This window comes from Octopus sinensis, linkage group LG8 (assembly GCF_006345805.1).
Source record: "Octopus sinensis linkage group LG8, ASM634580v1, whole genome shotgun sequence".
In the NCBI taxonomy this organism is placed as follows: Eukaryota; Metazoa; Mollusca; class Cephalopoda; order Octopoda; family Octopodidae; genus Octopus; species Octopus sinensis.
Genome location: NC_043004.1, coordinates 78,341,193 through 78,356,124, shown reverse-complemented (window position 1 = coordinate 78,356,124; position 14,932 = coordinate 78,341,193). Strand labels below are relative to the sequence as shown.

At 36.5% G+C, this 14,932-nt stretch overlaps 1 protein-coding gene across 6 annotated transcripts in view; it reads right to left on the bottom strand.

The window, feature by feature from the left end:
- The window catches only part of LOC115214902, a 147,389-nt gene that overhangs the window by 71,627 nt on the left and 60,830 nt on the right, over nt 1–14,932 (bottom strand). For all 6 annotated transcript variants that reach the window (XM_029783954.2, XM_029783958.2, XM_029783953.2 and 3 more), the window contains exon 3: nt 2,881–5,241. In XM_029783954.2, the coding sequence (XP_029639814.1) occupies nt 2,881–5,241 (2,361 nt within the window). The remainder of the gene's footprint in view (nt 1–2,880; nt 5,242–14,932) is intronic.

The window sequence follows — 14,932 nt, the reverse complement described above, 5'->3', positions numbered from 1 at the left end:
GGCAGGTGCAGCCCACCCCAATCTTTGAGCTGGCTAGTACCCGTTCTCCTTTGCTATCATGAGTCATGAGGCCCTCTTGGAGGTGGATTTTCTACAGGGAGCATGCCTTTGCTTACCCACAACCTCAGTTTCTAGACATGAGTGGCCCCAAGACCAAGGCCTCTACTACAGTTTTTAAGAAATGTGGTGTGAAACTAGCTCAGGAGGGCAGGGACGCTACTTCCTGGGACCCCTTTCGGAGACCCCCCCCCCACTACTTATACATATATATATATCCACTATCCGAATGTGATCCATGCCAGGCCTGCCTGACTGGCCCCTGTGCTGGTGGCATGTAGAATGCACCCACTACACTCTCAGAATGGTTGGAGTTAGGATGGGCATCCAGCTGTAGAAACATTGCCAGATCAGATTGGAGCCTGGTGCAGCCGCTGGCTCTCCAGACCTCAGTCAAACTGTCCAACCCATGCCAGCATGGAAAACGGACGTTAAATGATGATGATGATGATATATAAGCAACAAGCTCAACCAATTTATATCAGTATATTTTATGGTAACAACAATGAAATTATATGGAAATCATTAGCATCATCATTTCACATTCAGCTTCCATGCTGGCATGTGTTGGATGGTTTGAGAGGGTCCAATGGGCCCAAGGACTGCTTCATGCTCCACAGTTTAGTTTGACACAATTTCTACAGCTGGATATCCTTCCTAACACCAACCACTTTACTTGGTGCTTTTATTGTGCCACCAGCACCAGTGATGTCACCATGCAACCTGCAAGACTACAAACCCTGAGAGGCAGTTCCATGCTAGGTTATGAGAGTTAAAAGAATGAGAAAAGGGGCCAGAGTGGAGCAGGTTTCTTGCTGTAGAAGAGCTACATGACTACTCACATTTTAGAGGAGTGGTAGGGAGAAGATTGGTAAATATTTGACAGAAATTTCTCAATCTGTTTTCCTTTTCATAAAGAGTTGGTAAAAATTATTGACTATTCAGTTATAAAATCTAATATTCAATGTGGAGTGGAAGAAAATGACCAAGTTACTCACTACCTTCATCTTAGCCCGTCTCATACACCAATCTCTCCAACTTCATGTCACCTTACAGTCTCTTACTACCTATATCCTAATTTAAACTATATTGCCCAATCCTTACTCACCAGAATTCTCTCCAAACATATTTTTTACAGACATCAACTTCAAGCAGAAATATTGATCCACTCCCAATGGTATAGCACACCTCTGCCCCTCCTGACTAAGCTATAGATTAAAAAGAATCAATTATCTTCCAAAATAAAGGGTCATAGGTTAATGTCTTCCCAGGTTACAACAAGCAGGCAATTATTTCTAAAATCCCCATCTTATCTGGTTCTCAAAGAAAAGTCATGCGCATTATAGGTGCATCCATGGCTGTGTGGTTAAGAAGCTTGTTTTAGCAACCATGTGGCTTTGGGTTCAGTGCCACTGTGCAGCACCTTGAGCAAGTGCCTTCTATTATAGTTCCAGGCCAACCAATGCCATGAGTGAATTTATTAGACAGAAACTATACAGGAAGCCAGTAATAAATATGTTGCATGGGAGGAGGGGGGGCATGTGTTTGGTTCCCCCTTTCCACCGCTTGACAACCAGTGCTGGTTTGTTTACTTCTCCATAACTTAATGATTCAGTAGAAGTGAGTGAGAGAATAAGTGCTACACCTGAAAAGAAAAATAAACCCTGGAGTTGAATTGTTTAACTAAAAACCCTTCAACGTGATGCCCCAGTATGGCCACAGATAAATGAGTGGACCAAATTAAAGAAGATTAGTTTAGCACATTATCAGAGGCAAAGTTTTCCCCTTATCCACTTAACTCTATCTAAACTAGGCCTGATAGCTAGTGCTACAGCTCTCTATCAAGACTGATTAGTTAATTAAATATTTCGCTGGTTAAGTATTTATTTAATTGTGCAAACTGTCATAAGAGTAACCAGACAAACTAGGTATGACTCATAAAACCAAACTAACCAGAGATATTAAACAGAGTAGATGGTACGTTAGTGTAGAAAGTTAAAGAGTCGTAGCTGTATAGCCAGATTAATGACAAATTAATGGTACTGTGGAAGAACAATGGCCTTCGAACTAACAATCAAGCCTGACTTTCCAGAGTTAATTAAAAAAGAATTTATAGTAAGTAGTTCCTGATACAATCAACATATGAAAGTTAACACTGTACTCAGAAAACACTCTCTGGAATTAGTTTTAAAACAAAATGAATTAAATTCAGGTTTGGTTGAATGGTTAAGTGGTTTGCTTCAACACCACAAGGTTTTAGTTTCAATTCTACTGCACAGCATTTTCAGCAAGTATCTTCTACTATAGCCCAAGGCCAATTAATTCCTGGTGAATAGATCTAGTAAATGGAAACTGTACTGAAGCCACCTATCATGTGTGAGTAGTTTTTACATGAACTTTGTCTTATTTTCTGAAGATAACATACATCTTTAGAAATTGTGAGAGTGTGAAAGGAGAGTGGAAGCTGATTAGAGATGAGGACAGAGGTGGATACAAGGAATGAAGGCATGGTCAATGGTGAAAGTCAGTTTATGGAGGGCTGAGGTGAAGGAATAATAAATTATATATTTAGGAAGTTCAACACCAATTTCATTCAGTTTTAAGTTTAAAACTGGGCAAAAAAAAGTACTGTGTATGAACATAAAAATAAATTCAATGGAGACATACACATAAAAATATATTATTTGAACCCCAAAAAATTGATAGGAATTGCTTCAATTTAAAACCAACAGGGTGAGCAGTCAGTTTCTGGCTAGAAAAAGAAGTTGGATTGCAAGTGAAGCATAGAACAGATTTACAGAGAATCGTATAAAATGAACTAACCTGATTCGTTTTCTTCTGATATTGGCTGAATTCCACTCTGATTCCACCAACCACTGCTAGAATTATCAGAGTCATTAGGAAATGTCTGTGATGTTACTCCACCTGACCAATCATTTGGAGTATTCACTTCTCGGATGCGTTGTGGTAAATTTAGGCTGGTAGGCCGCTTTGATTTCAACAAAGAAGATGCAGTAACAGAAGCACCACTTGAAGGGCTCCAAGAATGAGGTCGTACTGCTCCAGACCCAGATGACACTGTAGCTGATGGTGATAGGGTTGTGTCTGACAGTGACGAATGTGACTCTGTAGAAGACACTTGTATCGAATCAACACAAGTATCTGGTTGGTTATTAAAATCAAGTTCTTTTTGGTCTTCTCGAATTTCACTATTCTCTTCTACAGAGCTGATATTTTCTTCAGCGCCATCTTTCTGTAAACTGTCACAAGGCAATAAATGAACAACATCACAGTTATGCTGAGGAGATTTGGGACTGTTTTCTATTTCAGTATCGTTTTCAAGGCGTTGTTTAATGTCCATATTGTTCAACTTGTGTTGAAGCGGACTTAATAGCTGTTGAGTTATTGATTTCTGATTCCCTGTCACTGGTGTATCTGATGTGGCATCAGGAAAGCCATTGGATGCAGAATCTTTACATTTGTCTTCATCAGAGACAGGACTTGAAATGTGTGCAACGGTAGCAGCAGCGAATGGTGTGTCCAAACACACTTTAGACAAACCTAAAAGGCTGTTGGGCCGTGCTAATTTCGGTAAAGTGGGTTCTTTAGGTCGAGCGCCAAGTGTAGAAGATTGATGGCATTCTGTAAATGATGAATTTAAACCATTTTCTACAGGGGAACTTGGGAAACCATTCTCAATAGGTTCACAACTTCCTGAACTAACATATGTTGGAGAAGGAAAACCATTTTCTGCAGAATTATTAGGTAAATCTGAATCGCCAACATACAGAGTTTCGTGTTCAAAGTTCTCTGACTGGAAATCAGAATTGCTTTTAGAAATGTCTATAGAATTCCATTCCTCATTTGTTATATGAGCAGCAGTATCACTTGATAAATCCATAGGTTTATCCAAGTTTTCTGACATTACAGACTCATTAGGTAGGACACCGTTGCCAAGTACTTCAGGCAGCTCCATAGGGGAGCCAGACATTTCAGAATGTACATGACACTCAGCTTCAACTAATACTCCAGACGGATTCACAGACAAAGGGATTGGTTCACTTGAACAGCACTTTTCAAGATATTCTTCCATATCTTCATCTTCGTTATCTATAGAATCAAAACCAACAACCTCTTGGAAGTTTGTTTCATTACTGCCAATAGTTAATGGCACCAAGTTGTCACAATCATTCGTGTCAAGGGTCCGAGAGGAATCCTCTGCTGGGTTATCATCTATGTCATAACTTAGATCCTGACTGGGCAAGGCATTGGGTTCAGTTATGTCCATATCAGGCAGGTTTTCTTGACTGTTCTGCATGGAATCAGATAAATTGTTCAAGCACACTGCAGACATATCCTCAACTTTTCGTATCACAATATCGTTATTTTCATACATGGGTTCTTCCTGAGAGTTTGATAGTTCGTTACGGTCGGATGCAGTCCAGACACTGCTACCAACAGATCCGTCATCTTTAACACCAGCAACAGTGTCTGTCTGGTTGCTTGTTACAGAAGCATTCTCTAGACATTGTTTATCACAAATAGCAACACATTCAACAGAGTCTTCTACCACAGACATTTCATTCTTTGCATCCAGATCACTAGCTGAGGTTTTTTTACCAATTTCGGATTTCATACATGACTGGTCATTTTCACTGTTTTTTGCCAAATTCAAGTTCACGCGGCGTGGTATAAACGCCTCTGTTTTTATAATAATGTCATCGAGAGGAGTTGTAAGTTCAGGGGGCTGAGTTTCTTGAAAAGGTCGTTTATCTTGTAAATCTTGACTAGTTTTCTCTTTCATTTCACTTCCATTTTCAAATTTTTCGTTATTTATTTCTATTGAAGACGACGTAATATTTGCATTTAAACCATTCTGGAAATTGAGTTTTTGTTCATTATGAACGGACACAACAGAAGTTGGCGTCTGAAGGTTGCATTCTTTTTGAAAGACAGAAAAATTGGCTTCTGCAATGTCAAATTTATGGGCAGCTTCATAAGGCATATCATAGGCAATGTTGGTAGGGCCCGAGGAGGCAGGCTGATCGACTATTTGGTGAGAACCACTGATAGAACCAAAACCTCTACTGTACAACTCCCAATGACTGTCCGGCTGAGTCGGTAAATACTGATCATAACCACTCAGCTTGTTTTCACAACTTGGCACCAATGCAGATGCTTTCTCTGAAAACAGAAAACAGATTTTTATTAGAAACGTGCAACAGTTACAAGAACAAAAAAAACAAACAATATTTTTGGTAATAAAATATGAAAATTTTTATTATAACCTGATATAGACTAAAGATAAAGTTTTAACTCTTCTAAAAAGACGGGGTGGGGTAAAATATTAATTCTTCTAATCCATACCCCTGGTTCTATATATAATGCAAACTCCCTGTTTTAAAGTGATCTAAATTAAAACCATGCATCAAAATTTCATAATTTTCAATCCAAATTTCAGCTAATAAAGACAAATTTAATTTACCACATTCTTCATTATTTTAGAAATTAATTGAAATAAAGGCAGTGTACCGCAATGAAAATAAAGTAACAAATGGGTTAATTACATTTAATTAAATTTCTGAGTTTTACATAAATCTGCATAACAAAAATGTCTACATTGGCATTATTTTATGACATCTAACTCCAAGACATTGCAAAGAATATTTCTGACCAAAACTAGTTGTGTAGAATTTCTACAGGATGAAGAATAACTGTAAGATTAGGGAAATTGAAATATTTTTTTCCCCTTTTTTTCATGTTGAAAGGCAAACAATAGAAAAAACAGGTACTGAACCACATTTTGTAGTAAGGAACTTTTCAAGTTTGGTTTCTAATACTAGCATGCTTATTATTTTCAACTTTGAGATAAGTTAATAAAAAACTAAAATTAGGTCTGACAGATAATCCAAATATAATGTGATAAAACTAGCTGTGAGAAGAATTAAAGAATTTTATATATAGGAGTTATATCATGATGATGATGATATGTGTGTGTGTGTATGTATACACACACACACACATAGTTCAAAATTGTACAGAAAAACAAAAAACAAAATACAGAGACAGGCAAGGGAACTACAAACAAGGTGCATTAGTTTGACGCTCAGGAAAAAATGGAGAGCAAAAAAACATGTCTGGATTAACGTATATGTCATAATCATTATCATTTAACATTCCCTTCTTTTTGATGCTGGAATAGTATTGTAGTGGAAATGGTACACCCCTCCCATGGGACAAGTGGTATGAACCAGCCACTATAAAGTGAGATGACATCAACCAGTATGGGGAGTTGTATGTCAATTGTTGTAGAGTCTTTGTACGTGTTCTCAGAGTTAAGTGTCAGTTACGTGTTGTAGTCGAGTTTGAGTCACAATCAAGGTAGACGGTTCAAATTCAGTGTCTTGCAGAGCTATCAGCGATGGTACGATAGACGAAGTGGTGTAATACCATTTTGGTATAGAAGAGATACACTGTGTCCGATACCAAGAAAATATCGTGGCTACTAGAGTAGATACAACACCTACAATTATAACTGTGGAAAACACAACATCATAACAAATGCGTTGGACAGCTCAACATGAACAGATGAAGTAGAGGGCTCCAATATCTGCATTGGCATGGTTTCTACAGCTGGATGGCCTTTCTAATGCCAACCACTTCCCAGAGTATACTGGGTGTTTTTTATGTGGCACCAACACTGGTGGACTCACAAAAACTGAGTAGGGTATAGTATTGAGGGATATGCAAGTATGGTAGAGAGACAGGAACAAGTGACTCGCTGAAGAGGCGAATACACGGCTTCCCTATCGGGAAAGGTGTGTGTGTGTGTGTATTGAGAAAAGAGGAGGTCGTCAGAATTTTGGAAAAAGAATTTATACCCAAATATGAATTTAATTAAATAATACCATCACACACTGTACACCTGCATGCAAGAATAGATGGAGCACTTTATGATACATGTGTTACAACAGAAACCAATTTTCTTTTGTTCAAGTGAAACAAAGAAGCAACTAAGAAAGAACGAACGTACAATTTATCTTCATAATTACCATATTTTGTTTATTTATTTTGTTTTTGGGAGGTGTTTTATAATTAACTGTATCTCAAAAAAAAAAAACATTTAATTACTATGAAATAGGACAAAAAATATTTTAAATTTAAACATCAGAACCCTACACACAGCTTCTGAAAAGATTCTAGTTTATCACAGACTCAGAACTGGGTTTGTTAACTCCTCTGATTTCAGAAGTTGCTCTGATTATGTTTGACGAAGAAAAAGAAACTGAAAATAGCAGCTGAATATACTAAATAAATAACAGTAAAAAACAAAAAATAGGCAACCATAGAAAAAAAGATGATATGGTTGGGTTCTTTTCTTTTTTACAGATGCAGCAGTTGGGAGGCAGTTATATAACAATCATATAATATATATATATATGTATGTATATACATTTCACTCCTGTATAACTACAGGTGAGTTATATAAAGGGGTGGAGAAGCAAAACTGCTAATTGGTAAACAACTCAAAGATTATATATATTCACTGTGATAGTAATCTAAAAGAGGAACACCATATAACTAGATATTTTAGAAATGGTTTATAAATCATTATTATTATTATATTATTATTATTATTATTATTATTATAACTGAAGTGAATGCAAAAAATAGAGAGCTAACTAGATGCACAATCATTCAATACTTCACCTTTTCAAGTTCAAATCATAGCAGCTGTTTGCCTTTGTTTCTTTTTTATCCTTCTATGAAGTGGTAAGAGGATTCTTTGAACTACTCAACCAACAAGTTTATGCTTGTATCTAAGAAACAAAAATTGGCTTTTATCATTACTGTAATTGTTGTTACTGGTATGCTAGTAATAATAATAATAATTATCATTATTTCGTTTTGGGATTTGGTTTGCAAGATTCTTTATGTGAGTTTGTGTGTTGAAGCAAATTTTGTTGTGCTCAGGGAGAGTCGTTCTCTTTTAGAGCTTTCTTATTTAACACCCTCACTGGTAAAGTTTCCACTCATTTACTCATTTATTTTTCCTAAATTTTTTATGCATCTTGCAACTTTTCAATAGTCGTTATAATAAGAGTTATTATTATTTACATTATTTACATTTGACAGATATTTGTCCTCATCTTGTTTGTTGTTAACACAACGTTTTGGTTGATAAACCCTCCAGCCTTCATCAGGTATCTTGGGGATTCCGAGTTCAATTGCATGCAGTGACCTGAATAATAACAACATTGAAAAATGCCTTAGGAATGAGAACCCAGGTTTGAAATTTCCCCAAGACACCTGAAGAAGGCTGGAGGATATATCAGCCAAAACATTTTGTTAACAACAAACAAGATGAGGACAAATATCCATCAAATTTTCAAAATCCACCTGTCTAACACCCGTGGACATGTTTACAAAGTCAGAAAACAGCACAGCTCCCATAACTTTCGGAAACATTTTTTCACACTAAGAGTTGCTGAAGCATGGAACAAACTGCTGGCATCAGTTGTTAGTTGTCAGAGCACTGCATCCTTCAAAACTTCCATGCTTCCTGAGATTCGCCAACACTACACCTGATTTTCTCCCCTCCATACACACGCAAGCATGTATCTGACTCATACACTGTTCGCTTCCCAGACATTTGTACATTAATGCATATGCTTTATACGCACTTTTGACAAGTTGTTGTGCACTTGAGCACTCTATACAATAATTCCATTATTATCGTTATTATTAAATGTAAATAATGTAAATATTGTACATAATTCCTTATCTCTTAAATATAGAACTGTATTATTATTATTATTATTATTATTATTATTATTATTATCATTATTATTACTATTACTATTATTAGGGAAGCAAACTGGCAGAATCATTAGCACACTGGGCAAAATGCTTCACAGCATTTCTTCCAGCTCTTTACATTCAGAGTTCAAATTCCACCAAGGTTGATTATATCTTTCATCCTTTCTGAGCCAATAAAATACATACCAGTCATGCACTAGGGTTGATGTAATCAACGAGCTCCCTCCTCCAAAATTTCAGACCTTGTGCCTATTCTTTTATTCCTTTGTATATTTCAGTCATTTTGACTGTGGCCATGCTGGAGCACCACCTTTAGTCGAACAAACTGACCCCAGGATTTATTCTTTGTAAGCCTAGTACTTATTCTATCAGTTGTCAAGTGATGGTGGAGGGACAAACACTGACACACACACACACATATATATATACACACACACATTATATAAATATACATTATATATATATACACACACATTATATATATATACATTATATATATATACACACACATTATATATATATACATTATATATATATATATATATATATATACACACACACACACACACACACTACAGGCTTCTTTCAGTTCCCACCTACCAAATCCACTCACAAGGATTTGATTGGTCTGAGGCTATAGTAGAAGACACTTGCTCAAGGTGCCATGCAGTGGGACTGAACCCAGAACTATGTGGTTGGTAAGCAAACTACTTACCACACAGCCACTCCTACGCCTATATAGTAGAAACAATTATTATTAAACCCCATATCTGTTAAAATGCTATTATCAATACCTAAAGTTGTTTCCAGTAGCATATCTTATTAGAATATATCTTTATTAAATATTTCCCTTATAGAATAGATTTGAAAAATGATGCAAATATTTAAAAAAATAACCAAAAAAAATAAAATAAATAAGGAAATTAATTTAGAAAAATAATTGTTACTCAAAAAAAGTAGGAAAATAATGAAACTCAAAAGTGAGATAAATATATATAATGAAAATGAAAAGAGAGCAAGGTCTTGGAGTTTTGGAAGAATTTGAATAAAAGGAATTTTCAGAACTGGTTGAGGATATTGGAGGAGTGGGGAGGACTTGGGGCCCTCCCCATTATCACTTCAAGACAGATGTAATTTAAAATAAAGTAGTTTATACTAAAAAATCTCTTTCCTTATACAACCTCAAGTTTAAAAATACAGACAATCCCTTAATTTCACCCAACCTTTGATTTTTTTTATTTTTCCAAAACCAAATTATTATAATAATTTCAAATTTTGGCAAAAGGCCAACAATTTCAGGGTAGGGGCATGAGTCGAATACATCACCCCCCCCCCCCCAGTACGCAGCTGGTACTTACTTTTGGCAACCCAGAAAGGATGAAAGGAAAAGCCAACCTTTGGCAGAATTTGAACTCAGGACGTAAAGATAGATGAAATGCTGCTAGCCTGACATGCTATTCTGCCAGCTCACCACCTTAATAATAATAATAATACTAATAATAACAACAATAATAAGTATAAATCGATTGATAATGAAATCTGGGAGTAAAGCAAAAAAAAAAAATTTCCCACCTTTGTCAAAAAAGACTACTTCATTGCACACCTGTCACTTTTACCAATAACATGTTTCCATCAGTTCCATGGATCAATTTATTTTTCTTCTCCCTTTTCCTTACAAAGTCTGAGAGGAGATGAACACCAGATTCCATACTGATTTCTTTTCCTTTCTTTCCTTCTCTTCTTCTCCATCATCATAGTTGGAAGTCAAGACTGACAGCTGAGCAGGTCTGACTCATCAGAACGAACCCCACCCACACCAGCCCCAGCCAGCCAGCCATCCCTTACTTTTCTCAATCATCTCAGCTATTAACAATAACAACAAAACAGAAAGGAGGGCAGCAGCAAAAGCATCATCATCATCATCATCACTATCATTATAGTCATCATCATTATCATCATCATCAGCAGCAGCAGCAGAGGTAAAAGAATTACATGCTTCAGTGTTAATCAAGTGATTTGCTGAAACCTAAAAGACTGACAACAGACAGCTAATGGAATCTGCCTCACAATGGCCACGTGAGGAAACAGACCAACAAGCCCACTGTATACCCCCCACTAAATGGTGGCTGGAAGCTACTGGAGCCATATTAGAAACAGGCTTTCTTCACAAATGCTCCTTATCTCCCCCCTCTCCATCACTTGCATCAAGCTGTTTTGAAATAAATTACTTCAACCCAACATGATTATGACGACTACAGCAGCTTTATCAAATTTTCTTTTAGAAATTTCACCTTTAGAATGTTTTATCTTTCATCTTTTACTTGTTTAAGTCATTAGATACGGCCATGCTGCAGCACTAGCCTGTAGAAATTTTAGTTGAATGAATCGACCCCAGTATTTATATTTTTTTTTAAACTTCATATATACTCTCTCTGTCTCTTTTGCCAAACTACCGAGTTATAGGGACATAAACAAACCAACACCATTTGTCAAGAGGTGGTGGGTAACAACACACACACACACACACACATGCATGCATGCACACATGTGCATGCATGTATATAAGATAGGCTTCGTTAAGTTTCCATCAACCAAATCTACTCTCAAGGCTTTGGTCAGTCCAAAGCAATAGTAGAAGACACTTGCCCAAAGTGCCATGCAGTGGGACTGAACCCAGAAGCATGTGGTTGGGAAGCAAGCCTCCTACCACACAACCACGTCTGCACCTGGTGAATTCAGTGAAAGAAGAGCAGCAGCAGCAGCAGCCCAATAAGAGAAGATTTGATGAAAATAATTATTGCAAATGTAAAAGTTTATCTGAGATAATTACAGCAATAACAACCAACTAGAACAAACATTAACATGTGAAACAATTAATAGTCATCGTTGCAGGTATTCATCTAATTAACCTTTTTTTCTTTTTCCAGTTGCAATACAAAATAATTACAATAAAAATGTGTCAACGAAATATATGAGTGGAAAGTGTGACTTCCTTTTAATTTTGCTGCTTAAAATATTTATTATTATAATAATAATAATAATAATCCTTTTTATTACAGGTACAAGGACTAAAATTTGGCAGGAGGAGGCAAGTCGATTACATCGACCCCAGTGCAAAACTGGTACTTATTTAATTGATCGCGAAAAGATGAAAGGCAAAGTTGACCTCGGTGGAATTTGAACTCCAAACGTGGTGAAGACAGACAAAATACCGCAAAGCATTATTATGATGATAATACTAAGTAATATAAATGAGGTTAGTGGGTTGATTCCTCCAGTCACACTTTAAATTATATGGAGAGTGAGTTAACATAAGAGGTACAGAATGAGTGCACATATGAGGCTTCATGGCAGGCAATGAGTAAAGGAATGTCACACATACACATACAATGAGAGAGAAAAAGAGTCATAGAGACAGAGTTAGTTGGAGGAGGAGAGAGAGAGTAAATGACAGGATAGTTATGGGAGAAGTTCAAATTTTGAAGAGGAAAGGTTTGATGGAGTAGATAGTGAGCAAATCTTCAATGGTGGTATTTTACCAGTGTGTAATAACATATATTCAGAGCAAATATATAAATGATAAATTTGTTTTATTTAATTCTAATGTGATAAATAGTTTCCTTTTAAAATTAGTATTCATTTCATCATTTTATAAAAGCACCAAGAAATTTGAGGAAAATTAAATTATAATCATTGTGTGTACACCATAGTTAATGATATTAACTGGTACTTCATTGGTTATCATGAAGAAGGTTCCAGTTGATCCAATCAACAGAACAGCCTGCTCATGAAATTAACGTGCAAGTGGCTGAGCACTCCACAGACACATGTACCCTTAATGTAGTTCTCACGGAGATTCAGTGTGACACAGAGTGTGACAAGGCTGGCCCTTTGAAATACAGATACAACTCATCTTTACCAGCTGAGTGGACCGAAATTTGGTGGGAGGGGGCCAGTCGATTAGATCGACCCCAGTATACAACTGGTACTTAATTTATCAACCCTGAAAGGATAAAAGGCAAATTCGACCTCAGCAGAATTTGAACTCAGAATGTAAAGACAGACGAAATACCACTAAGCATTTCACCCGGCATGCTAACATTTCTGCCAGCTCGCCACCTTAAGTGGACTGAAGCATTGCGAAATAAAGTATCTTGCTCAAGGACACAATGCATCGCTGGGAATTGAACCAACGATACCCTAACCACAAAGCCAAGCGGGTAAAATGAGGAATTCTGGTAAAAGACATCATATGGTGTTTTATCTCTTATTACAGCATGTCTGAATATGTTTCATAAGCACAAGGTCTTTGTATCTGTGTGAGTGGGTGTATGTGTGTGAGAGAAAGAGAGAATCATTGGAATGTACCCCAGAACACACCTTTCACTTATGCTTTTAACCATACATAGATGAAACAAAATATGGAATGTAAAGGAGATAAAAATTCTATTTTATAAGGAATTTAGTGCATGACTCAACACTTTCATATGTCAAACTATATCAACCCCTTTTCTGACCAGATTTCCTAAAAAATACTGCCAACATTTTTTTTATCTAAAATACTGTCATATCATGGATTGGGTGGGAGTTGGTAAAAATAACTTCTTTACATTGTTCGGCAAGTGTCTGGGACATGACAAAGAGTCCTAACATAAAATTATGAGAAAAGTTTTAATATGGATATCAACATCTTAAAATAGAGAGTTTTGTATCATAAAACCAGAGGCAGTCTGAAGAAGATTGTTATAAAAAGAGTTAAATATATTTATTGGTCCTCTAAGACTACTTATTTTATACAAACACTTTAGTATAGAACGCTTTCATATATTTAAAACAATCAGCATCATCGTGATTGTAATGACTGTTTTGGGGTTGTTTTTTTTTCTATCTAAAAGATTGTATATAAGTGTAGGCATTACTCTATAAAGTGATACTGAACCAGTGCATGTGTTTATTGTTATCGGCATAATGACCCTCAAAGTACTATAAAATTTGTTTCAACACACAAATTCACATCAAGAATCTTGCAAACCAAATACAAAAGGAAAACATGACTGCATGGTTAAAAATTTTGCTTCCCAACTGCATAGTTGTGGGTTCAATCCCACTATGACACATTGGCAAGTCTTCTACTGTAGCCGCAAGCTGAACAAAACCTTGTGAGCAGATTTGGTAGAAGGGAAACGGAAGAAAACAACCCGTCACGTGTGTGTGTATGTGTGTGTGCATGCTTGTCTCCTTGTCTTGACATCTGTGAATGTCATTTCCAATTTTCTGCGAAAATGTCTGGCCCAGGGGACATATTACTTTGTTTGTGAACAGGTGAGAGTTGTTGACAAGAAGGGTGTCTGGCCATAGAACACCTGCCTCAATAAACTCTGTCCAAGCCATGCATGCATGGAAAAACAGACATTAAAATGATGATGATGATGATGATGTGGCCACTTGAACTCAATAACACCAGTGTTTACTTAACGTTGGCCACAGTAATGTAAGTGGAAAGTAAATGTATCCCAGTGTATAGAATTGCTATGCACCTCAAGTTAGAATTTCTATCAAGTGCCCGATTGAGAAAAACAACAGAATGTCTGGAAACCGAAACTAGAACTAACTTGTCAGCAATCTTTGTCACTCTCTGTCACACACAGCCCAAATATAAATCAAACCGAAAACAAAATAAGCTCATTAAAATCCAATAACTGATGTTGTTGGTAAATAACAAAACTAGGTGTAGTTGGTATTATTAACTGATAGTTTGTTATTTATCTGAACATTTCAACCCAGAAAATAGGTTTACATGAACTGGGGTAAAATCAGGCTCTTAACAACAAACGGACTAAAATTAGCATCGACTAAATTTGCTATTTCCATTCTTACCAATGACACTAAAGAACATCAAATGTAACCACCATACACACACACACACAGAAAACAGAAACACTAGGAATTACCAAATACCATTCTCAGCTTACACAGAAAACATATGAAACTAAACAAGCAAACTAGTGCATAAACACTGCAACAGCACAAACAAACAACTCTGGGGAATAACAAT